The 27,208-nt window shown below is 41.2% G+C and overlaps 1 protein-coding gene across 5 annotated transcripts in view; it reads left to right on the plus strand.

Annotated features, from left to right (window-relative positions):
* The window catches only part of DENND1B (DENN domain containing 1B), a 167,175-nt gene extending 150,097 nt beyond the window's left edge, over positions 1–17,078 (plus strand). For all 5 annotated transcript variants that reach the window (XM_055815046.1, XM_055815047.1, XM_055815043.1 and 2 more), the window contains 3 exons: positions 6,750–6,829; positions 8,033–8,249; positions 9,456–17,078. In XM_055815046.1, coding sequence (XP_055671021.1) covers positions 6,750–6,829; positions 8,033–8,249; positions 9,456–10,004 — 846 coding nt within the window. In that variant the 3' untranslated portion in view covers positions 10,005–17,078. The remainder of the gene's footprint in view (positions 1–6,749; positions 6,830–8,032; positions 8,250–9,455) is intronic.
* Positions 17,079–27,208: the final 10,130 nt, after the last annotated feature.

Consider the following 27,208-nt stretch of genomic DNA (forward strand, 5'->3'; position numbering starts at 1 on the left):
AACCTAGATTGCATCCTGATGCTGCCTCTGTCCTGCTATTTATTGTCAAATCTAGGAGGCAAAGTACCTGAAATTAGTGAATAGCATCGGAATCTGAATGCCGTCCATGTTTCCCAGCACCTTGCAGAGAAAGACCTGCTTTTTTGAGCAGAAGAATCCTACTGATGTCAAACAGGAGGAAGGACTCCTCCTTGCTAATTTTGTCTGGAAGCTTTATACAGAAATGTGCTTGGAGTCAATATTTCCATTTCTAAGGCACAATCTTTTTTTTATTTCCTTGCAAATGTGATTGCTGTTTTCAAGCTTCATACAGAGCTTCCCTCAGACAGGTTCTTCCACTGCCTGTAGGTCTGATGGACAGAGTTCAGTGCTGCTCAGGTTTTTCTGTCTGGAGTTTTGTGACATTTGGAGTTTTCTTGAAGCCTCAAAGTATATGATGTCTGTGTTTAGGATCACATCCACATTGTACATTTTCACTTCAGTGTTTTTGCTAGTGTTTCCTTTTCTTTGAAAAAGTCACACGTGATCTGCAAACAGCGCTTCCAGCAGTGTTTTTATCATGTGATTGTTCAGCTGGTGTAAGGGAGTGATGTACATTTTAATGGAAAGATCGATTTAACCAGTTATCTCTGTTTTGACTGCTTAGGAATTGTATCAGATAGGTAGCACCTTCCAGCCAGATGAACGGGGTTTACAGCTCTTCGGTGTCACTAAAGTCACACCCTGCACGCCCGAGTTACTTCCAGGTCTCTTGACTTTCCTGTTACTTCCAAAACATGTTCCCTTTTCTGCCTGTGCATATGGGCACTGATTAGTTTTTTGTTTCTGATGTGCATTCCTCTTTTATCTTTTTGCTCCTCTCTCCACAGTGACCCCCTCAACCCTCTATTCTGTCATTTCCTTTTCCTGCAATCATGGAGTAAAGCTAGGGCATTAAGGACCATCAGAAAGGGAAAATAAGTGATATTTTTCTTAGTTTTTGTAACTGGAAATTCTGCTTGGTGAATCTGATTCTTAAAATCATCCACCAAAAAAAAAAAATACATAAAGAATACTTGTTTATAAAAGAGCCACTTGCGTTAGTTGTTGCAAACAGCACTGAAAATTTCCACATCCTATTTTGAGAGACGAGCACCCCTGGCTGTGCCGATTGCAGTGAGGCCAGGCTGCCCACGGCTGGTGCACTCATGCAGCTGGACTGGTGCTGTGGCAGGGTGCACAGCGTGTCGGCTGCGCGGCTGCTTCGCTAAGAACAGCCCCTGTGTTGCTGAGGAGCGAGCTGTGGTGGTCCGGGGGGCAGCTGGGGGGGCTCGCTTCAAGTCCGGGGGCCTGGAGATAACCGTGCAGGCTTCCTGAGGGAAAAGTGGTCTGCAGTTCTTCAGAGAACATGGGAGTTGATTTGTTGTTTTGGAGAAAAAAAAAACCCAAACTGCTTCTGAAAAATGTTTATAGAAGCATGATTAATCCTGAAAAATCAAAAGCAGTGTTAGAGAATTCTCCAGTATTATCTATGGTCAGGAGTGTAGCATGCATAGAAGGTAGGAAGCTTAGAGTTTGTTAATTTTTCACCACAGTAATTCAGAACATAAATAATTACAATGTGCTATCCGTGACTAGGTATCTCAGCAGATGTATCATCCTTCCTTACAATAAATCCTCCCTCAGCACAGTTATTAATGTTTCCTTTAGCTTTACAGAAGTCAGTGGAGATCTCTGGTGCATTGCAGTTTGCTTGTCATTTCAAAGTGCTGTGCTCCTGTTCTTACCTAGACATTCTGGTTGTCCGTGTCTCTAAACGGATTTTGGGGGATTTCCTGCCCTTGCAGGCTTTTTAGTGTCATGGGAAAGGATTTCTTTCTGTCGTTGGGAACCTACTTTTTGTGTGTCTCTTTCCCTATCATTTTAATTAACAGGATCTCAGAACTGATGAAGCTTTTGTTTCCAACCACTTCATGTTCTTTCAAATGCATCATCTATTTGTCTGAATCTGTTGAAGCAGACAAGGTTTCTGTCCCAGGAAGGATGAAGGTGTTTTTATTTACCATTAGTAGTTTTTAAATTATCCATGAGCCCCGTGTTATAATAATAATTTAAAAAATTAAAAAGCGAATACGGTGTTCTCAGATAATATCTATTTAATTTATATAGAGGACAACGTTTCTGATACCAGAGCATTATTTTTGTGAGGCATCACTACTTTGTTACTTTCTGTGAGTCTAAAGCACACAAGTAATTCTTTGAAGGGATTGTTTCTTGAAATTAATCTAGAATTATTGCTCACACCTATCCTGGTCTGGTGTCCACGTAGCTACTTGGTATCCCCAGCACTACTTTAAGTGGTTGTTTGTACCGTGTCCCAGAAGAAGGGCATTGAAGAAGAGAAAGTTTAAAAGCTGTACTTCTTTTTTAAATCTCTTTTCTTTCCTTCTGTCCCCCTCAGTCTCAGCTCTTGTGGAGTGTAATGTGAAGTACTTTCCTTTTCATTATCCATTTCTTTATCCATTTTTGACCATTTTTAATGAAAAAAAGTGATTTCATTATCCATTGCTTTAGGTCACAGTCTTTGAGTGCAAGGGAGGGCAATGGGTTGTGCTTAACTAGAAGGTTTGATTGAGAGATCTTTTGCTTCCCTGCTGGAGGGAGCTACAATTACGCCTGTGATTGGGTTATAGAGAAGGGTAGGTAATATAAAATACTGAATCATAAATAATAGTGGACTTGTATTTATTTTGCTTTCTCATCCTGAATGAATAATCTTTAATTTTTTAAGAAAAAAGGAAACAGCACTTCATAGATTTAAATCATAGTAGGTATTTTTCTTTTCTTGCAACTTTATGCGTATTGATGTATCGAGTAGTTGGTAAATGTGAAATTATATGTGTGCTGCCATTTATCAAAAGCTTATTTGCTTCTCACTTTGAGGACAATTAATAGCAGCAGCCTTGTTTGACTTCCTGCCCCAGGATCGATCGGTAAGCACGCATTCTGGAAAGCTGTGCTTCTGAAAGGTCTAGCATTAGGTAAAAAGCTGACATTTCAAAGATTGACTTTCATGCTCAATCAAGAATGTAACCATCTTACATTTAAATCCTTTAGCATTCATGCATTTTGTCTACATTTTTATGCCAAAGTAGTACGTTTTGTGAGGCTGCTAGCAAACAGAAGAGAACAGTTTAAGGACCTATTCTCGCTTTGTTTGGTTCTACCCATATTTATACTGTCAGCACCTTCTTTTTCTCGTTTTGGTGATCAGCATTTACCACAACTGTATAGGCAGCAGAGCACTTGAAGAATGAGGTTTTCAAGTGGGGCAGAAACCAAAGAGGATGTACACGATGTGTACCAAAAGGCCATACGTCCTCACGCCAGGTGCGGTTGTTCCTTTGCTGTGCTTCACGCCCAGGCTTGTGGGTTCAGCTGGGGCTTGTGGAGAGTGTGAGCTCATTGTCTTGTAAGTATGTTGAACTCTTATATCCTGAGAAAGAGGAGAGATGAGTTCTTGCAGTGCAGTGTGCCTGAAAATGAGAAAAAATTGAAATAGCAAAAGTTAAATAGCTGTTCATGTTTTGATATAAAGTAGATACATTAAATAATAGAGTTATTATGTAAACAGAACTAGCTGGTAGAAGCAAAACAATTGAGTACTTTAAAGAAGTTTGTTGCTTTATTTTATAGAAAAAAACATGACAGCAGTCTATTAAGATTTTATAAAGTTCTGGTGCAGCAAGGAAGGAGTGTTACCATATCATTTCTTGTGGTAATAAATTTAAATGGTCTGGTTGTTATTAGGATGCTGATCAGGAAGGAAACAGAAGTCTGTCCTTTTTTCATAAAAAGGTATAAAAAAGGTTACACACTTCAAAATGCAGAAAAGACAGAAATTAAAAGCTTAAATAACTGCAAACAGCGGGGTACGTCAGTAATGGAAGGACTTCTTAAATGACTTTGACAGCTTTTGCAGGTGCCCGTACCATGTCACTTTACCTAGTGGAGCACTGAAAAAGATTTATGATTCTCCTTTTGGAATTTATTAAGAGTTTCTTTCTTTCTTTTTTTATTTCTTTGCAAAGTCGTCTGGGCATACCTCTCCCTTGCAGTCGTTTCTATTACAGCTCCTAAAGGAAAGTCACCTATTTAAAAAACATGTGTTGCTTGTTGTCTCTGTGGCTAGCTCACAGAGCTCTAAACTCTGGAGAATGTTGTTATTTACAGCCAGATATTTCCCTTTCCTTCCCCTATTGCCTTTTTTTCTTTGTATGTAAATCCCATTTTATTTGGTTTAGTTCTTGAAAGTCTTGCTGTATAATTTTGTGCCCCTAAACATTTAAATTGATAACAACATTTTTTTTTCAAAGAACAAGTCTGACCATCAGGAACTAGAATTTATTTTTTTATTCTTTTTAGGTGTATCAACATATGCTTTGTTATAGTCCTTTAATAGGAGTTATTCCTGCTTTCGCTGACACACTCGCATAATACTGTTTGTAGATGCTCTGAGGGGCTGCTGCTATGCCTGTGGTTTGCTGATTCTAATTAATTTTATTCAGTTCCTGTTTCTCAAAGACACAACCCTTTTCTAAATTTTCTTTTTAAAATTTATTTATTAAAACTTGCATCCAAGCTCTTTGAAACATGATTTGTTTTGACAAATCAGTGAGTGTTATCTTGTGGGATTTTATTCCATTGACGGAATTAATCCATCTACAGATGGACAAGTGTCAGTTTAGTTTTGTTTTCTGAAATTTCTCAACATTTTTAAAGAACCTTCTTTTCTGCAAAATCTTGTCTTTACATTAGTAGAAGTAAACGTGATGGCAGCATCTAATACTGACGCAAATTCCAAGCAAGCAAGACAGAGAAGGGGTTTTGCACTCCCAAGAATCAGTTCCAGAATTAGAGCTTTAATTGCAATGAATGTGATGTCAGAATTTTCACGGGGAAGTAGTGAATTACCAGTGCTATAGAAGCAAAGTATTTTAATTGTCCCAGTGAATATAAATACTTAAAGCATCAACTTTTAAACTGAAAACAGTGACTGTAGTTGTGGCAGTAATCAGTAAGGTAACCAATTAACAGTATCAATTAAGTTAGTGGTTAACCTCCTTTTAGTTAAAAGCAGGGATATGATTGATGGCAACACTGACGGGAGTGACACACCTCACAAAACTGGGAAAGAGTTAGAAATACCAAGTTTGTTTCACTGCATTCCATCCTATAACTATTGCTCAGTATGAAGCTTAGTTTGGGTTCTTTTAATAGTTTTTAATACTCTAATAATTCTTTCATATTCTGTCGACTGTTACTTTAACACATTAAGAACCATGTTTCCTCTTTGTGGATGAAGTTATCAAATTAAATGTATTATATAGAAACAAGTTTGTATTTTATCTAACTATATGTAAAATTTTACACATTATATAATGTGTAAAATAAAAAAATACAAAAAAATGTGGATGAAAGTGTTATCAAAACTTGCTGCTTTAGTTAAATCCTCTCTTGTTGAACCAGAACAAATGTGTTGGTCTGTAAAGACTAAACATTGAGATGTTCCTGACGGTAATGGTGGGGGTGGGGGGAAGTTACAGGCAATGTCCTGGTACATGTAGGACACTGACAACATCTGTAATAGGTGATATACTGAAATCTTCACAGCACAGACTTCCAGGCTCCTTGTAGCCTGAAATGAAGGCTGTATTTCTTCCCTGTCCGGGTTGGTTGCAGGTTTAGGCATGCAAGATGAGATGTGGGCAGTGGCACTTCTTTTTACTTGTGTATGATTTTCTTTCAAGTTGGCTAACGCCATTTTCCCTTTGCACAAATTCTATTCATATGTCTTTAAATTATGACCAGTTTTCCAAGGTTCTGAATCTCTTCATTGGATTGCTTGCTTGCATAGTTAATTTTGCAGGTTTTTGATACAAAGCAAGTATAATAGATGATAATACTGACCTTAAGACAGTCAGTTGTGAAGCACAAGTGACTAAAATTCCTGACTTAAACATTCTGGTCAAGATAGAGACTTTCATCTGTTGTAGAAATCATTAGCCTGGTTCTGTTTGCTAAATAGTAAGGTGCTATCAGAGATCGAGGAGTACTCAGTATGGTAGTGTGTGAATGTACAGCACACCAGCTACTCTAGGCAAGCTCCCCGTGGGATGCTCTGAATGTATGCTAACTTGGAGTTAACTGTAATTTACAGTAAATTATCCTGCACAGAGGCATTCCTAGTGCACAGTTTTCAAGCTGGCATACTACTTTGCAGTTCTGTTTAACACCCTAACATAAGTATAGCTATGTAAAGAGACTCCTGACTTCTTTTTTATTTGTTACTTCAAAAATCCATTTTTCCTCATGCTCAGTAGACCACATCAACTAAAACTTGGTGAATAATTCTATCAGGAAGTACTAAACCACAGTGCTTTTTGGGGTAGATTTGCAAGAAAGGGTAGTTAGTAGGCTTGAGTGATGCTTTTCCTCCAATAGCCAGTCTTCTGCTAATCAAGGCTTTGCATAAATAATAAGGCCTCCCATAGGCCATGAAAGAAATGGTTCTCTTGCTTTTTAATTGGTGATGCTTGAAGACTTCACATCCTCTTACAATGACCTTTAGAAGACTTGATCAATATGTGGTTTCCTCATCAAGTACTCAGGAAGTCTTAATGAGTAATGTGACAGCTAGTCTCCAAAAAAAGTAGTGATGAAATAGAAAAAATAAACAAAAATTAGAATGTTGATTTTCTGTCCTCCAGACTCGTTTCAACCAATGTCTCAGTAACCAGGATTTTGCCTTGGATGAAGATGATGATGATGAAATGGAGAGAACAAGCAAGTAAGACGCCTGTTTGGATGTGTGTCTATGCATGGGAGAAAGGGTAACTAGTGTTATTCAGCAAAGCTGAGTTCAAATGACATATTTTTCTCCTGTCTGGGCTGTTGCCTTGATTCTTGCTCTAGATGATGTCAAGTAGTTTGGGATTAAATCTGCTTTTAAAAGGAGGGACAGGCTATTATATCTTTTAAATATTATAGTGCCTAGAATAACTTGACATAATCCTCAGTCTTCACAGACTCAAGATAAAATGATAGACTGCATGCAGAAAGAAGCAGAAAAATAATATTCATCAACATGGTGGACAGTGACCTCAGCTAATTTATTCTTCCAGTCTTGTGTTGTAGTCATGACAATGGAAAGTCTTCTGAAGGGTTTGAAAGAGAAATATTGCCATGTGAGTTTTATACCGAGGTCTTCCTATGTGTGAATTAAAGGGAAATCATAAGTTGAGGCCTAAGCTGTGTTGAGGCATTCTCTCATTGAATTCAGGAGCTAATTTTTGATAACATGGATATAAACCATGAGGAACCTTGAAAGCAAAGTCAAGCAGCTTCAACCATGATGCAGTAGGGAGGCGGGAGCTGCTGATGTGTTCAAAGAATATCATCAAAACAGTGAGCCATGGAAAAATCCTTTGCAGTAGTGTTCTTGATAGACACAGATAGGGAAGGTATGTATTTATGTAGTATGAGGGTCGGAGGTAAGGGTATTGCAATGAATGAAAGAGAAAATAAAGAGACAGAAGCACCAGTTCTCCTTGCAGATAGGCAGTACTCTGGTAAATCTGGTCATACAGCAGAAGAAGAGTTGCAGTATGAGAGTCCTGCAACTGGAACATAATATGTGTCTAGGTCAACTGGAGAGGTGACTCTAAATATTAGGTGTAGACAAGGGAAAAGAGGAACCAGTTTTGGAATAACTGTAAAATTTGGAGGGAAAATTTGGGAAGTCATATTGAGGGTGATTTAACAGTTACAGTGGTGGGGGAAAAGCCAGGAGACAGGAAAACCAGCTAATGTTAACTGCATCTCCATAGATACCCTACATCTATGTTTAGGAAAAGTCTTGAGTAGATAGAAAGAAAGTCCAGTTTTATGCTCCCTTTCAACTTCTTGGAATGCTTTCTCCTACTTACTCTTGGAAGTGGGTGTAATGAAGTGGCTTTTATGTTCCTAGCTGATGGAAAAGTTTTTTTTTCAGGTTATCATCAGAAGACAGTGAAGAAGCTTCTGCTTACTTTTATGATAGTGATGATTCTGGTGAAACTGGAATAACTCCTCAGCATCAAGGAGAAATGGACTTGCTTGGGGAGATTTTGGACACGCTGAGCACGCACAGTTCAGATCAAGGGAAACTCTCAGGAGCAAAGAGCCTGGATTTCTTTAGGTCAATGGATGACATCAATTACAAGATTGCGGTTAGTCTTCTGCTTTCATTTGAAAAACAACTCCAGTCCCTTTATAGCAGAATCCTGCACTTGTGGAATCAACAATGTGCAGCTCAGACACTGCAGCATAGTCCTCAGAATTGCTAACATGTCTTCCTAGGGATACAGAACAGTACGCCCATGCTGGCCGCTGCATTATGGTTTTTTGCCAGCCAAAAGATTGGTTACACATTTGTCCAGTTTACCCAGTCATCTTGGAACAGTATTTTTCCCTTGTAACATGTAGAGCTGTGAATAATAATTTATGTAATCAAATAGTTTAATATTATGTTTAACTGTTCAATCAGGTATTCCCAGAGCTGGTTCTAGTCTTTCTTAATGTGGTTTAGAAGGTATTTATTTCCATTTTCACCTTGCATCTTTAAACTAGCCATAGTGATAGGGAGATATTTCCATCTTGATTAAGTCATGGGGTCCATGTGGTAATTACATCTGAAATACTGCTAGAATAGTACTCCAGAGCTTACTGAGGGCTTCTTGATCCTTTTTTAGGTGGAGTTGAATAGGACCTGTAGTGTCAACCGACTTCTTGCCTACAACTTTAAAACCTTCACTAAGCCACTGCTGTGTTGTTAGCCAAATAAAAAAAAGTTAGTTTGTTTGAATTCCAGCTTATATCAGTTGTCCAAGATTTGCTGAAAGTAGAAGATTCGTTACTGCATCAGCAAATTCTAATGCAAATATTTAAAAAGCTTGTAAAATTTTGTATTATGAGTGTCACACAGGGGACATGTTAGTAAAATGCCCGTTTTTGTTTGCTTGGCCAAAAAAAATTAATATTGAAAGTTGGTATGGTTAATTACTGAAGCAAGGAGGAAATGCCATCTGGTTTTAGTTTTAGTCCAGCTCCTTCTCATGTTATGGGTACAAACCATCAAAGTGTGTCTTTGTTTGCTGTTGAAACTGCTTGTGCAAAGGCTGAATGGACAGGGGACACAGAAATCCTTCCTGTGTACAAAAAGTGATCCCGTATAAGGGGCAGAGTGTTCTAGCGAGGATGTATACAACCACTTGATCTTACATTGCTTCTCGGATTGTTGTTTTGTAACATTGAACCCCAAGGGAGATCCATGATTTGGGAACACACAAAATCCATTACAGTGTTTTTGTTTCGAAAGTGCCGGTGTAGAGATGTTTCTTGTGACATTAACTATAAACGAATGTTCTTTCTTTCAGAACAAGTCGAATGCACCTAGTGAGAGCAACCTTACCCTGCTCTGCAGCAGTGCTAGTGAGCAAGTGGAGTGGAACCTTGGTCAGGATGACAGTGCCCTCCATGGGAAGCAGCTCCCTCCATCGCCAAGGAAACAAGTTTCTTCTGGTGGCCATAGAGAATCTCTCTTAAGGTTGGAAGAAGAAAGTAGTGACAAAACCTTTATTACTGACAAGATGGACACCACTAGTATGACATCCCCATCTCCAGTACGATCAAGTGGCCAGTTTGCTTCTCTAGAAAGTTTTAAAGCAGGCTATTCTTCCTATAAATATGCCAAGCAGAATGAAACACTAAGCAATACCTCAGATCAGCTTCCAACAAGTCTTGCTCAACATCCATCCGTTCTGGTCCCTTGGGAGAAAGATGGGGAGGAAGGAAATGAAACTCCAGAAGAGGGTGGGCTTCTTCAGGAAGTTGTGTCATTATGTAAACTGAGTTCTGCTTTTCACTATGGTTTAAATATTTCAAAGGATAGCTTGTCCGGCAGTAGCAGTGGAAATAAAACGTAAGAAAACTATGGGAAGAGAAACTTGACTCCCATCACAAGTTAAAGGGAGATTACTCAGGACTCCATATAACTCCATATAACATTCTAACCAAAAGGTAAAAAGGAATAAGAGATCTTCGATTACAAAAAATAGTTGTCTTCAACTGAGTATGCATTTTCTACCATTGGGACATCCACTTCTATGTTTACCCAGTTCGTTTGTTGGTTAGGTCCACAAAATGGAGCTAGATATATGAATGCACTCTTAAATCAGGTACTAGTTAGTTTCTGTGTTAAAAATACAGCAAGTGCATGGTGCTTCCTGGCATTTGCTTCCTCTAAGCAGCAGGAAAGGTATCACCTAACGGGTAACCAGGTTTTGAAGGTACTATATTAATCCCATTAAGCATGAAATGAACTGAGCAATCTGATTTGTCTGAAATGTACAAATGTTAATGTTTGTAATGAATAATAATTGCCTTAATCTTTAGAGAAGAGGTTTAACTATCTTAGAAGACGAATGCAAACCTACAAAACAGCAATAATGATTTTCCATAGCAAGAATTTGCTTCAGCTAAGTGCAGGGGGGGGGAGAAAACTTTTTTTAGATTAAGGAATTTGTCGTGAATATAACTTGGAACTTAATCCAAACTAAAACTGTGGCCCTGTCTTCCAGATTTCAAAAAGGTAACGCATAATTTTCTCTCTTCTGTAAAGTACATGAAGTGCTGAATTATAATGTGACATTTATTAACTTTTGTTTACAACTATGACACTTTAAAGACATATTATCTGGTTTCCCTAGATAGAGTATTTCACCTACAAATTTTCAGAAAGGAAAGTGTAAGTGGAATTGATAGATTTATATTATTTTTTATTTTCTACATTTTAATAGTGTTTGAAAACTAATTTGTGCCTCTTCTAAACTATTTTCTGTCCATTTTTAGTAGCTAACTTCTTTGAAAGGCGATTGAATTACTGTTACTTAGAAGTCATATTTAGTTAAATTATTAGTCGTGACTGAAAATTACTTGTAACACTAGAAAATTAAAATTACAGTTTTAGCTTGAGACTGCCTATATCCAACTCTCATTTTAGCCAAGTTGAGCAATGAAAAATATCTTTCTAAATTCAATGAAGGAGAATAAATTGACTTGATGTGTATTGTATTCAGAACAAGCATTTGTCCTCCTTTTGGCAGTATTCCTGATGAATATTTGGATATTTAAAGTTTGAAAATTCTTGCTGCTGTGTGGAGCAGCTCTTTCCTTATTTTACATTTCTTTCATTCTTCTCCTCTTTTCTTTTTCCACCTCTCCACCTTACCATACATACACCGTCCTCCATGATAGCTCCGGACAGGAAAGGCATGAAGCAAACTTCAGCAGATTGGAATTGTCAGCTTTGAAGGTTATTTATGATGCAGTTGACAGAAGTAGTACATGGATATACAATGACCTCTGCTTGAGAAGAATGCTCTCCTGCTCTTCTAAACTCATTTCAGAAACCACCTCTCTTTCCCTTTTTGGCTGGAATGGTTAGTCTTAATCTCAGTATAGGCCCAAGTGACCACGTTCACAAGGTCAATATTTGGATCAGATTGCACTTTAATATCTTAAGAGTAGTTCATAGCAGAATTTATTATCAGTTGCCACATTGAGATTTATGAATGAATTTTCCTTCTAGTTGACGCAAATGATAAGGGGGTTTTTGGCTGCTTCGTTATGAGGCAGCTGACCCAAGGGAATGGAACCACATCATTGCAGAGGTGGTGTTTGAAGCTTTAGCAAGGAGGGGCCGCAGAGTGAGACCTTGGCTTTGTTAATGTAAATGTTTCACCTTGTTTCAGAATGAGAAGGGCTGGGCCAGTACTTCTCATTGAGGATGAGCCTCCGGAATTTATTTTTTTTTTTAGTCAGTGCAATGAAGGTGAAAGATGGTAAAAGTGCAAATTTTACAGAAATATCTGTGTCTGATTAGAGCCTGAACATTCCTGAGGGCATCTGCAGGCTGCATTGCTGCAGAATCTCAGTGTTCCAGAGTTAGAGGTTGTATGTGCAGAGGTCTGTACTCCAAAGTATTTATCCTTTGGTTTCCTCTGGTGTATCAACATGGTATGTAGTGGATTCTTTTAAGACATAAAAATGTTATTTGGCAAAATATTTTGTGCTGCAAATAATCAAAAATATAATAAAAATTCTGTAAAATCTTTGCTCTAAACTTTCCAGGTGAGTCAGACCAGGTGGCTCAGGTGCTGTTCAGATGAGAAAGTTGCAGAGCAACCTCATGGATACTTGTTTAGAGGTGATATTAATGATTCTGTAGAGGACATTCTTCTCCTTTGCTGGTACTAAACATTACCCAAACATAGTGCTGCCAGGTGTGCCTAAGAGAAGACCAGCAACGCAGAGGCTTTTGTTCTTTCAGCGCTTCTCTCTCGTTCTCATCCATGTCCTTGCATTTTGTTGACAAGAATGTCAAGATCCACTTTTTCTTTTTTTCTGCATCTGACATGATGTTTCTGTCCACAGTTCCATCTAAGATGATGTTTTGTTTTCTTCATTTGTTAAAGATAATAACAGTATTAATGTTGTAAGGAGAAAAATAGAAAAAATTCAGAAATTACGGCCATCATTACTTTCAAAGCCATCACACACCTAAGTCCAGGAATGCTGCCAGAAAATGGTTTTCAAAAATGCCTCTCTGATACAATAAATCTTACTGGCTTTACATGAGAGTTTGGCACTGAACTCCTGTTATCACATAGATTGTCCCATTCTCATCTTTGTGGAAAAACTATGGAAGCCGCATGAAGCTGCTAATATTCTTATAGTTGTTATAAGGATCACAAAATTGGAAGATTGATAGTGGAATCTTTCAAAATCAAGGCATTGTAGTAATAATTCGCTGTTTCATTGAGTGAAAATGCAGGCTGAAAAGAAGGAAACAGGTAAACTAAAAGGTGGAAGGTAAATTCACCTTAGAATTATTTTTATTTCAGTAAAAATTTCGTTTCTGTGCTTATGCCATGTTGTTTCCTTACTATTTATAAAGCCCATAGAGTGTTTACAGTCATTAAATAGTATGTCTTTTTTTGGTTTTGAACATTGTATGGGTTCAGAAATAACTCGGTCTTATATCTTATGTTGAATTTAACTGTAGGCACATTTTTAACTCTGTAATATTACAGAATCTTTTCCACTTACTATCATTGATCTTTTAAAAAGGCTAGTATTTGTGCCTTATTTAAACAGAATTGCCAGTTACCAAATAGATAAGATTCTAAACTGATATTTCCAGTTTAACACTGTTGTTCTTTGTCCTTGTGATAATGTAAAACTGTTTATTGGCTACATATACAGTATTTTTCTTACCACATTGGGTTCTATATTCAGATAAATTGTCCGGGTCCAGTAATTTTTACAAGTTTTATACTTGTATGCTTTTTGTTTGTGGAAATCCTTCTAATGTCTTTGAAAAATCATCAACATTCAGCACCAGCGGCTGGTGAGAACTGTTCTGCTCAGTCGCGGCTTCTGTGGTGGTCTTCAGAGGCATCTCTTTTCTTCAGGATCTCAAAAATCTTCTCATTTCTCCTGTTTAAGGGAGCTATCAGGTTATTTGATTAAGCTTTGTAATCTGTTACTTAGACGTAGGAACAAATTTCTGGTGTAGAAAGTTAAACTAGGACTTGAATTTAATATCTTCGAGTTTGTTTTGCATAGATGTCTGCCTGAAATGAGCCGTATCACTCATCCAGTTTGGGAGGAAAAAAGTAAGGGCATAAGACAGAGAAAGGGATTCCTGGGTTGTTCTGGTGGGATGTGGGGAAGCAGAACCTGGGGGTCCTCAGGAGGGATAACTTTGAGGAAATACAGATTTCAGGATATTGTTTAATGTTCTAGCTCAGTTGCAGTGATTCCAACCCAGCCACACAGGCAAAAGTAATATTGCCTATGGAATTAAAACCCGTGGGATTTGCAGAATGGATAATACGTTGTCCCAGTCAAAGCCTTCCCGTCTGTGTGTATGGAGGTGCAACATGTGAAAAACAGTGCCAGGTATTCAGGGAAGGACAGTACTGTGGATGCAGAGGTGATCCCTGGCTGCCCCCTATGCATGCAGAGGGCAGTCCGTGTAGAGTAGACAGTGGTTTGCGCTTCCATCCTGTGTATTTGGGTGTCACGTAGCTCCAAAAAATAGACTTGTTCTGAAGGAAAAATGTAGTTGTAGAAGTTGTGATAGAACTTGTTGACTGAACCCTTCATTGTCATTTAGCATTTCAGTGTTTTCAGTGCTGCTGCTGCTGTTGGGGTGGGGTCACCAGGAGCCCCCACGCTGGCTGCAGTCCCCTTGGGCCCTGTGACACAGGCTGCAGCCAGAGTTCTAGACACATGCTGGGTGCTTTTGAGAATCCCACCCGATCTATTAGAGGAGTGGTTTAGATCTCAAAATTCTGTTTTGGATGTCTTTTCAGGTTTTAGAATGAGCTAATTTGCAGCCTCATGTTCTTGTAACTGATGTAGAGTCCAGGCAAAAGAACAGTTAAGCCAGGTTTTTAAAATGGCTTCTATTTCTTCACCTACAATCAATCGTATTCAGTCCCGCAGAACAATCTTTCATTGGTGCAGCTGCCTGATGGAATTGCTAGGAGCATCTAAAATCTTTTTTCTATGTGTGTAATTAATTGAAGAAACATTTCATGCAATAATTGAAGTGCCAGCATGAGGCCCTTTTGCAAACACGCCCCCGTGTAATGCCAGCTGCGGTGCCCTGTCCTGCAGGAACGAGCTCCGTAGCCACTGACCATCCTGGCTCCGCAGGGAGAGGCCCAGGGTGGCCCTGATTTCCAGGGGGGTTAGCATCTTCTCCCTGGGCACCAGGCCCTAGCCCAGGTGCTGTGAGACTCCAGCCAGTGTGTTCCCACCAACCTGAAGTTTCAGGCTAAACAAATGTGGCTAGTAAAATGACACCCGAGGCAAGCAGCTTCCTTATTGCAAAGCTCAGGGTGGTGAAGGCTGGCTGTTCGCGTTTGGAGAATGAATGTAGAAATAAATGCGCCAGCAAAACCAGTATGAATGGTGATGTGACTGGTCTGCGGTAACTTCTTTGCTACTATTAGATGTGTATGCCTTTGCCAAGCGTTGTTTGCCTGTCAACAGAATGTGGACTGAATAGAGTGTCCTCATCTTCACCCCAAGAGCACGGACCACAGCTGGTCTAGAATTCATGTTCTTCGGAGTGGTTGAAAGTAAAGGGATGGGGTTTTTTTGTTTGCTTGTGGGTGGCTGGTTTGTTGGGGTTTTTTGTGCAAAATGTTCCTTGTTTTGCTTTGCAATGTCTGTTTTACAGTTTTAGTTAGTGGCCAGTTGAAAGGACTTGGTAGGTCTTTCCTGGAATATGCTGAACTTCTAAGCAGAGTTGCCTGACGAGTCCACAGCCACGTTAGCCTAGAGGGCCGTCCACCATCTGCGTAGTTGGCAGGGCCGTTGCCATTTTCCACTGGGTGGGCGTATGAGGTGGGTAACACAGTTGGAAGTTACTCCAAGGTTTACTGTAATAAAAGGTACTCAAATTAATTTGTACTATTACTTAGGTCAATACTAACGGCATTGGTATTTAGAGTCCAGTAACAGTATTAGCATTTGAAAAATAAGTTGAGTTCAAGTATGTTGACGTTTGTTATGATTCTGTGCAAATTGACATTCTCTTTCTGTTAAAAATAAGGGAGATACTTGGTTGGGGGCGGGGAATGTGTTGACTTTCAAATCTTCAGTGATTTTTGTGCAATATTTCTCCTTGTTTCAAAGTAATTTAGTATTGCACATCTGCTTTTCAAGCAGATCCTTGGAGTGGTATTTTTCAAAAATGTGTAAAAAGACATGAAGCTTTGAAATACGGTTGTATGATAAAAACATGAAGAATATATTCTAATGAGGCAAATGTTTATTTCCAATGAATGGGAATGATTATGGATGTCACATTCTATGGAAATAATAAGGCCTAAGCCAATATTCGCCTACTGGTAGTTCTAGGTAGTTATTAAAGCTATGACCCGGTTAAATTGAAGTAAGGTTAAATATTAGAATTTATGAGGTTTAATTTATCATTTAATCATTTGTTTGTCATTGGTGAAAAAATTAGGAGTTAAGCATTGATTTTTAGTACTGCCAATTAGGTGAGAGTTCATGGTGATGACCAAATGTATTAAGAATGTAGTTTGTGACATCCCTAATTATCGTCATTACTTAAAATAACTACTAATGTTGCCAGTATCCTTTTAACTTTTTGTAAATTAATTTCTTTGTATATTGATGTACATTTTGTTTTAACCTTTGGTTTTTCCTTAAGAACTTTAATACACTTGAATGAGGCAATAAAGCACTGTGGAACAGCTAGTCTTGGGGCAGCTTACACACAGGCTGCAAACATGACGTCTGTTACTTCATGATTTTTGAGGAGGAAGAGAAATTTAAAACGCTCACATATTTACCCAACTCACAATTTATGTTCGTTATTTTTATATCTGTGTCTGATACATTGAGGAATGCCTCAACTTGGAACAAAGCAACGTTATGTATCCCAGTGCTTCTAATTCTTTTTCAGAATGTGTTTTTAGTGACCTTTGAAAACCATTCCTGATAACGTCCTTATTGTGAGCCTTTAACACTTGTAGGAAAGGCATGACATACAGGGCATTTTGAGGTTTTATTGATAATTTTAATAATTTTGGAGATTTAAAAACCCCCAAACAACAAAAAAAAACCAACCAACCAGCATTGTCCTAACAGTTTTAAAAATTCAGTTAGTTACTGACTTTTAATAAAACTAGAACCAAATCTAAGAGTTTACTCCATGCTTTTACATCCTCTGGACTACTGTTCAAAGTCATCTCAAGAACTGTAACTCAGACCTTAGACTACTGTCAGTAGTGCACTGTCTAGATGTAGTAAATGAGCTGTGATGTGCGGTGTGTTTTGTTTTCTTCTTTTTCCTTCCAAGTTTGTGGCGTCAGTAGAAGTTTTTGGTGAACTCCACATTACCATAAAGTGCCCAACACTGTACTATAAAATAAAATTTAACAATATCAAAATTCCTTGGGTGGTGCAGGTTCTTGCTTGATGGATTGATCTGAATACATTTGCATTCTTATCAGACATAAAGGTTAAAACAATACAGTGGTACTGTATTATATTGGAAATTTTTCTCCATTGAATGACCATTTCAGTTTCTTAGATACAAAGTTGATTGTGTTTTCTTATTAATTACTGTTTTATACAGTACAAAAGTTAAATGCTGATGTTCTTTGTAATTCCAATGACAGAAACAATCTTAGTTAATGCCTGTTTGTTAAACAGCATTTTTTGATCTATAGATCTTCAAGTTCTTACCAAAAAGTTAGGTATATTATCTCATTTTATAGGTTGAGAAGTAGAGATATTAAGGAGAAACTGCATGCAGAAGGTACAGTAGCAATACCTGATGGGTGCTATGGTTTAAACCTTTGAACATTGGATATTAAAACAATGATAATTATGATACCACCAAGTATTTTTGTACTGTTAAGCCAAGTATTACAAGTGTCAGAGAAGTCTTGAGGACACTGCTAGTGAGGGAAGAGGGATGCCCGACCTCCTGTAATACCGGTAATGGGATCTGCCTGAAGGGTCAGGCTGCTGACCTGAGAGCAGCTGGGACCTCACCTTCTCAACCCCAGCGGGCAAGCCTGGCCTGGACACCCCTGCTCCCCTTCCTGGCACCCTGACTGCAGCCCCTGCTGCGCCTGGTGGCACTGCTGGGCTGCGTGGCTCTGTCGGCCGCTGGCGGGGTGGTGACCAGCCTTCATTCCCCATGGCTGCTGGCAGGGACTGGAGAGCCAGGCGCCTCTTGACTTCAGTGGTCATCAGGAATGAAGGTGCAGATGTGGTTTATTCGTGCGTTAGGGCAGGCTAAATAATGTGTTGACCCTGGCTGGGTGCCCGGTGCCCACCACAGCCACCCTGTCACTGTCACTCCCCTCCTCAGCTGGGCAGGGGGGAGAGAGTGTGATGGAAGGCTGGTGGCTTGAGATGAGAACAGGGAGGGAGAGATCATTACTGTCACAGGCAAAACAGACTCGACCTGGGGAAACAGCAGTTTAATTTATTGCCAATGAAATCAGAGTAGGATAATGAGAAATAAAACCAAATCTTAAAAAACACCTTCCCCCCACCCCTCCGTTCTTCTTCGTCCCAGGCTTAACTTAATTCCCGATTTCTCTCACTCCCCCCCAGCGGCACAGGGGGACGGGGAATGGGGGCTGCGGTCAGTTCATCAGACATTGTCTCCGCCGCTCCTTCCTCCCCAGGGGAGGCTCCTCACACTCCTCCCCTGCTCCAGCGTGGGGTCGCCCCACGGGAGACAGCTCTCCATGAACTGCTCCAAGGTGAGTCCTTCCCACGGGCTGCAGCTCCTCACACCCTGCTCCAGCGTGGGTCCCCCGCGGGGTCACAGGTCCCTGCAGGAGCCTGCTCCAGCCTGGGCTGCCCACAGGTCACAGCCTCCTTTGGGCATCCCCCTGCCCCGGTGTGGGGTCTCCCACGGGCTGCAGGTGGGATCTGCTCCACGTTAACCCCCACGGGCTGGGGGCACAGCCGGCCTCGCCGTGGGCTTCAGCACGGGCTGGGGGGGAATCTCTGCTCCGGCGCCTGGAGCCCCTCCTGCCCCTCCTGCAGTGACCAGGGGGCTGCAGGCTCGTTGCTCTCGCACAGCCTCATTCTGTTTTCTCTGGCTGCAATTGCTGTTGCACAGGGTTTTTTTCCCCTTCTTAAATATGTTGTCCCCGATGCGCTGCCACCGTCACTGCTGGGCTCGGCCTCGGCCAGCGGCGGGTCTGTCTTGGTGCCCGTTGGCATTGGGTCCGTGGACATGGGGAAATCTTCTATCAGAAGCCACCCCTGTAGCCCCCTGCTACCAAAACCTTGCCCCACAAACCCAGTACAAACGTAAGACAATAACATTAAATCATCAGATACGGCTCCTTTTTAATGCGGTTGCTCTGCTGAGTCATTTTATGCAAGTGTATAGCTATAATTCAGTTACAATTTTACATTAAATGACTATGCACTATGATCTGTAATTCATTCTTCTCAATTAAAAGCATTTTGATATGCAGGCAAACCATAGAGGCTGTGTTTTCGATACTGATATACTTAATCCACAACTGATGAAAAAATTACAAATTATGTTCACAGAAAAGACGGAGGGTATGATTTTAATGCTTGCTATTAGGCTTCTACTAGCTTACAAGAGATAGAAGCTGTGCAGACCGGTAGCACAAGGATCTTCACTGCTGGGTTAATCATTGCACATCTTGGTCACCTCTTCGTTTTACCAGTAGATGCGCCCGCATTTATCCAGCTATTAAAAAGACAGCTGTGACAATGAACTTCTTGTCATAGGTACACATTATGAGCCAATGGAGGAAGTTATAAAAATGTAGAAGCCTTTAGGTTTTGCAGAAGGAGCGAGAAAGTATGAAGATCAAGTCTTTCAGGTTCTGTTTGCCTCCTTCCCGCAGTTTCTTATCTCAGGGCCCTGGGAGCGTGGTTGCAACGGGTTATCTGCAGATGTTGCAGTTCGGTAAGTTCTTTCAAACCATGGGAAAGGATTGAAAAAAAATAGAGCCAATTAGACAAGTTGGTCTAAGTTGGGTTGGCAAATTTTACATGGATGGTACAGCAGGACTCGGTTCATGTCGATACAACTATACCAAGTGTCTGTGAAGAATGATTTTGGAGGAGTTTGGTGTACCAGTCGTGTGGTGGCACCCCGAGTCTGAAAACTGGCACATGTATTGAGAGTTGTGGCGTTTGAGGGGGAAAATGCAACTCCAAGCAGTGTCTTGTTGGGGGCTTGTTTAGCAGGAAAAATCATAAATGCTCCTATTCATTAGTAGCTTCTGAGTTGTTTGCACTTCAAGAGCGGCTGAGACTATTGCTTTTGCGAGGTACTTTTACACAGTGCAACTGCAGCCGTACCTGAATGATGGACAAACCATTTCATTTTCTTTCCAGAGCTCACTGTGTGTTAACCTCACATTCACAAAATGAAAAGTAACTTTATGAAATTCATGGATTTAGATTTTTATTTGATGTGACAAGCAATAACAACAATAACAACAACAAAACCCCTAAGCAATGCCTGAAGTGCTGTTGTGGGTTTGCTGGTATCCAGATAGAGCAGAGTATGTCTGCAGATTTTCATCAGTCAGAAAAAATGCTAGCAGCTTCTTAAGCTTCAAAACCTTGGAGGCTGTCAATCCTGTTACAAATTCTGTATGAAACATAAACAAGTACTAGTTCTAAAAGCAGAGTCTGGGAAGCACATTTGGAATATGCGATGGGCCGTATATAATTTCCTTTCTGTGGCTGCATAGTCCGCACTCCTCCACAAAGTTGAAGGGCCAGGTTCCTGATGGTGTACTGCTCCGCTAATTTTCTTTTTTCAGCTCTACTTCCCTCAAATAATTGTCACTGAAATATGGGGAACAAAACAGCAACGAAACCCATCACACAACACTGAAGAAGAAAGGTACAACATGGGCTACAAAGAAACTATCAGACTTGGTTGCAGACCTTTTCCTTTGCGATTTGTTAAATCCTGCAAAATACTCAGTATTGTGGATGAGAGACTGTAAAGACGTACTCTGCCATGCAGAGCTTACACAAGATCCATTTGCCTACCGAGGCTTGTTTTCAGGTACGTGTAGTTCTACGACTATCCCAACTATACATGCCAAGGTGAGTGGTTTTTATCCTGGTATGAAATCGCTTCATTTGATTTATCTTAAGACACTTCTTAAATGATTAAGAGGAATACTTCTGTGTGTTCAAGATGGGCAGAGGTGTTTTTTCTCAGCCTGGACCATTCAAAATACAAATATTAAACTCCATGTTTGACTCCCAGGTTTTAGCCTTGACGTGCTCATCTTAAAACTTATGGAGTCCAGTTTTTTAAAAGAGTGGTTTAGCATTGGTGACTCTAAATTGTGGTGGATGACTTCTGAGGCTCTGGGTCCCAGCGCCTTGAAATGTGCTTTAGAAGTCGTAGATACAGCAGAAAGTCGTGGCTACCTGCTCCCCCCATCCTCCCTGCAGACCTTTGTTCCATTCCGTACTAGCCCTGCCTCGGCATCCAGTAATATGTCATTTCGTAGTATCAGCAGTTTTCTATTCACTGTTCCTTTTAAGAAAATAATGTGTTAATATAATACCACCTGTTTAGCAATGAGAAGGATTATGTACTTAAAATGTTCAGCTGAATAATACATACAAACATCTGACATTTGGCCTGCTCTGAGAATAAGCGACATGCTTTTTTAACGGTTTTGAAAATGTTAAAATGGTGAGGTAGAAATTAAAATGTCACTTTAAAATATTTGTATTTAACTTATCTGATTCAGTCCTTTTCTACATTTCCCCTTGGCATATTCGAACTGGGGGTCACGGTAGCAGTCTGACACTGCGGTTACTTTGAACGATATACTGAACATTGTTGGCATTTCAGCCTAATTAGTTGCATCCTGTTTTGTGATTTGTCTTTGGTCCTTTGGGTTGCTGGCCCAGGATTTTTTTAACCTTTTTTTATGCTCATCATTGTCTCATTTTAAATGTCAACAGACCACTACTTGTGTAATTGGTTTTTCCCCCTTCTTTTCTCCCCAATGTCAGAAAACTTGACAAACGATTTCTACATCTTGGGCAGGCTACACGAGAAAAATAGATCCCAAGACTGAGTGACAAACATGGGCTGATCTAGTCCGTGCGGGTCTTCAGCACAGCTGCATATTTTCTGGCCAGTGGTTGCTGTTACCCCCAGTTTTGAACTGGAACGGCCTTTTCTTGGGCTGGTTTAATGCTTGTGCCAGCGCTGGGCCACCCCCGAGAGGTTGATCTGCACCTTCTCTATCAGGCTCCCCTCACGTGAAAACCGGCCAAGGCCTCCTGCTCCTGGGCAGTGGGATAATGGTGCCTGCGCTGCTGCCACGGACCCTCCGACCGGGATCACGCGGGTGCTGGGCGCGTTCTGCCGGGTGCTGGCGTTCTGTCCGTTTAAGAAGTGTCACCTGGCTGGTTTACTCTCAACAAGCCTCACTTGATGTCACGGTGTGCCCAAGGGTGTACCTGCATCTCTGGAGGTGCTGGGGTCCCTGAGGCGAGGGGGAGAGAGCGGCCCCGCTCCGCTGGGACGCTGCTGTGCTCTGCCGCTGGGCCGGAGCCAGTGAGCCCTTCGGCGGATCCCTTGGTCGCTGCTTCCAAGGCCTGGAACAGTGTTCGCGGGCAGCCGGAAAGGGCAGCCTTGTGCTTCTTACTCCAGAATAGGGCCTGGGCTCCTGGCTGGCCTCGGGGCAGCTGTGGCACAGCCAGGGTGCCCTGTCACCACCAGATGCGCATAGCATGTTGCTTGGGCATCCCCTGCCTGCTTGCTCAGGGGACTCTTAGGAGCAGCTAGAGCTGCGTTTAATTGTTCAGGCTGTTTCACACTTGGAGCAAAAACAGGTGGAAACACCCCACACATCTTCCCTGCAGGCTTATGCTTTTCTCATCTGCCTAAAGATTGTGAAATTACTCAGGGCCAGCACCTGACATTCTGTTAATACCTTGCACTAGCTGCGTGGGAGACAGAGTTATTTATTCGGTGGGGCAGAGAGCACCAATTGAAGCCAAGGCTGCCCTACACGGACACTACTTGCACGCCGTGAGCGTGCTGCGGTACCGGTGACAGGGCTGGCAGCCCACATGGTCACAGCTGATTCAGACGGGCACGCCGAGCCGGCCCTCTCAGTTCCCTCTCGCTGCGCCGGTGCCCACGCTGCTGTCGCTGTTTAGGAATTTCTACTGCCAAGTAAAGTTCAGTGCAGGTGCCAAATGAAACGAAGTGGGTTTAAATTGGAAACACACATTTTTGTCGTCGCTGGTTATTACAATACGTGCCAATGAAAATTGCGCTTGTGCTGAAACTGCAGGTGAAATCTGAAAGGTCATACGCAATATGGAGCTGAAAAAAATGTCAGGCTTTAAGCAGTGCCAGGAAGACCATGAAACCAGATGAAGGCCTGTGTAGCTGTTCTCTGATCAAAAAAGAGGATTTTAAGTCATGGTTTGGACACATCAGTCTTGCCGGCGTTTGACAACATTAGATTAATTGCTGGTAAATGTAATTGCTTTGCCAAATGATTTTGTGGAAAGAAAAATTGCAGCCTGATAAAACCAGAAATTAAAAGTGACTTTTGTGAAACTGAATCAAAATATAACAAAGCTGCTTAAATCAGTTACAATATAAAATCTTCAATACATTTTCATCCCATAAATGTCACTTGAAGGAACCTAAACTAGAAAAAACACCGCTGAACTGAGAACTCTCTTTTGCCTTCAGGACTCCACCTGTGCCTTGATTCATAATTTATACTCTGGCTTTTCGATGTGCAAGAGGTTTCTGCACCTCGTGGCATGCATTATAGATGGAGGAGTTTAGGTTAAAACATGCTTTTACTGTGAGGCATAGGGTATCGCCCGCTCTCCACATCAAATTCATGTGTGCAATTTAAACGAGACATTACTCTGCTCCTGGTAAATATACACCAGGTGCATCTTTTATAAATGTTAGGGTTTGCAGCATCTTGACACATGCCAGTAGTTTGAAGCCTGAGCATGCCTCACTAGGGCATGAAAGCCCCATCCATTCATTCAACTGTGACGTATCGCAATAGGCAAAATTCTAGTGTTGTCAGCTACTTGCTGTTCAAGTTTATTGACTTACAACATCTAATCTGATGCTCTTTTTTTGAATTGTTTTCAGGGGTGTCAGTTTTCTTTAGCTGAGAGGTGATTGAATAGCACAGGAGAAGGAACTTGGCCAGAATCCTCTGATCCGTGATTCCTGACGTTATGTGACATTACACGTGTAAGGTTTGTCCTGCAGTGAGATTTGCAGGAGACTCAGAGCTTATGTTAAATAAAACATAGTACAGAAATTTTTGGCTGGAAAAAAACCTTAGCTGTCTCTTACCTGCAGACAAGCTTTCTGCTGCGGGACTTTATTTATTTATTATGGCCATTGAAAAAAGATTATCAACTATGTTCTTAATACTGTAATTGATATGAAGTTTATTTTTAATTAGTATGTTTGAATGATAATCGCCAGCGAGACTTCAGGCAGAGACAATGATAATAAATTGTGGCTTAGCTTCTCATTGACCAGAAAGCTGGATGGGCCAGATGCTTTCTTGCTTCCTCAGGGGTCAGGGGGCATGAGTTTTGGGGACCTTGGAAGGGAAAGGACTCCCCCCATCTGCTGAGAATGGCTTCTCATGGCTGGAAAACTAGTGTGGTGTCAGAGCTGCAAGCCATATACTAGCAACGTTTCAAATCACTCAGTTGTACCAAACTGGAAAGATAATCGTATATTGCTAAACAAGTGAGGGTTCTTGAGCTTCCTTGCAGCATTTTGAACACAAACCCTTGGTGCTGGTGGTGGCCATCTTCCAGAGAACACAGGAAAGCGATGTTTTCTGTTTAAAACCCACAATGATGATCCATGTCAATTGCTTGGGAGAGTGAGGTCAGCACCCAGTTACTAAAGTAATGGCAAAGCAGGAGTTTCGTGGATTTTGTTATGTTCCTGAGGTGCAGGCTTAGAAGGTGCTACTGATTTGAGCAGTGAAATAGTCTTCGCACCACTTGTGCTTTCGAAGAATAAATAAACTTTTATTTAAACTTCTGAAAACCAAAAAAATTGGACAGTTACTTTAAAACAAATGATGATACCTAACCTAGCCCCTGGAACAGAGTTCCTCCCAGGGAATATGTGATGGGGCAATAGTGGCTGATGCACGCTTATGAAAAGAGGAGATAAGAGTAATTCCTCGATGTGGTGTATTTGGATTCACCAGGTTGTACCCTGTGATTATTTGGCAGGTGTTCCAAGTGCCCTGCTCAGGGTGCAGAGCAGCTGTGCTGGCTTTGCCTGGTTACATGCCGACAAGTGGAGGACGTAACTTCTCCCTCAACAGGTTGTGGTTGCCTACTGTCCTAGTTGCATCACTTCTGCAAAATGAGCTGTTCTTGCTAGGAGAACTTGTAGCGACCTGCTTACCTTCGTGACAGTCCTTTAGGGGGCTGGGGGGGGAGCCCAGGTGCCCCTTCTAAGGGGGCCAGAGGACAGAGGTGTGGGAATGGCAAATCTCAGCTGGGAAAGAGAGACTGTGGAGTCTGGGAAGTGAGGCAGAACGGGCTGGTGTCCCTTGTCGCAAGGCATCATCTTACTGTTGCCAGCGGTTCCTTCGGAGCGGTGCCTGGCGAAGGCTCTGTGCTGCTCGGGGGAGCCAGCTGCTAGGGCGGCCGCGGGGGCAGGGCTGGCCTTGCTCGGGGAAGGCGCCTGGGGGGGAGGGCAGCAGCAGTAGTGTCTTATCCGGAGGTGTCTGGGGTTGCAGCCACCGCCAGCCGGGCTGGGGGAGCTTGCAGCATCACTGCAAGCATCGCTATAGCTGCAGTCCTCTGAGGGAACCCGTTTGGTTACAAAGAGCTGACACCTTTGGGACAACAGGACTCTTAGTTTCTGAGATTGTTGATCTTTAAAAGTAACACAGAAACTTCTGAAGTGAGCAGAAAGCCCCTTGTGAAAATGGGACTTACATTAAGCGAAGAAAATTCTTACTGCTCTGCCATTTTTCTGCCTGCACGCATCCACAGTGCTGGAATGACAGCAGTAATTTAACAAACAGAGCGTTTGATTCTCAACTTGTATAAATTAGCTCCAGTGAAGCTGTATGGATTCATGCCACCTTGGGTCCTGGCACAAAGCACGTCCCTTTGATGGTCGCAGGACAAGTGGCTGTAGTCAGATGCTGGCAGCCCCGACCACAGCACAAAGCACATTCATCTCGTTTCCAAGTGTGGAAAATGTTTCTTGATCACTTGATTCCAAATGGCAAATTTTACTTTTTAAACTGCAAATATAGTTCTTGCCCGGGGATAATTTCCTTTGTAATTGCATGATGAAATAATCCCATAAAAACCCCAAAATGTAGGTTGCATGTGGCTCAAAATAGTCCTTATTTATTGGTCATTTTGATTGTGTACACAGCAAGATAGTAATATGAATACACCAGCTAAACTACAAACATACTATGTATGTACAGAGAAGGAACAGTTAATTTTACATAAAATGGAGAAGGCACATAATGCAGTGATACACTGTGATCATGTTGAGCTGGCCAAATTCCAGCTGCAACATTTGTGTTCTGCCTAGTGTAAATGTTCCTGGGACTCTGAAGGTACACCTCACCGTTTCACAGGCTGTGTCACCTTTCCAAAGGAAAAGGGAATGGACTGTGAAAGGAAAAATCTTGCTTCATCCTTCCCCTGCTTCTGAGTATCTTCAGAGGGATTTGCTGCAGAGCATGTGCTCTAACTTAGCACCTTCTCTTTCTTTGTGGAAGGCTGTTAGACATGGAGAGAAAGTTTAAATGTTTAAGGTTTGGAAGTACATTGTGCGTTTCTTTCTTCAATGGGCAGGTTGCAAGTGATCATGAATAAATTATTTTACTTCCAGCTTTTGAGGCAAATAACAAGATAGATACAACAAACGTAATTTTGAAATAGGGTAAGTCTTCTGCGTGGAGACACCTCCATATTAACAGAGGTTATGAGTACTTTTTGGGAAACACGAAGCTAATCTTGATTATTTTTTTCCTTATAGCAGCACAAATGGTCTCCACAACTCTTAGATGTTATTGCTCCTCCCTGAATGTCTGTGCTTCTATATGCATTTTATTATACCCCTGGGCTGAGAAGCAGTAAATAGCTTGAAATCTGCTATATCAGTCTTAATCTGTGGTTTAAATTTCAGCAAAGATGGTATTAGACGCTGTTTGTAATGTATTCTCTTTTGTTTTAGCTGTTGTCCCTGGTTGAGATATGCCCCAGAAGGGTCAGCCTTCCTAAGCATGCATTCCACCATCACTATAGCTTGGTAATATAGTGGCGGCTTTGGGACTTTTTGTGCTTCTGCAGGCTGCTGTTGAGCTTTTCCAGCTGCAGCATCTGCCTCCCTGCTTCTTTGGATATTGATTTGTTAATTCAGCTTTTCGGAAAGTGTATTTAGAACAGACATTTTTGCCTTTTGGGCTTTTTCTTATTTGCTTCTTATAAGATCGTAAATAGAGTTTTGAATAGTCCAGTAAAT

The sequence above is a fragment of the Falco peregrinus genome, chromosome 10, assembly GCF_023634155.1.
Source record: "Falco peregrinus isolate bFalPer1 chromosome 10, bFalPer1.pri, whole genome shotgun sequence".
NCBI classification, from domain to species: Eukaryota; Metazoa; Chordata; class Aves; order Falconiformes; family Falconidae; genus Falco; species Falco peregrinus.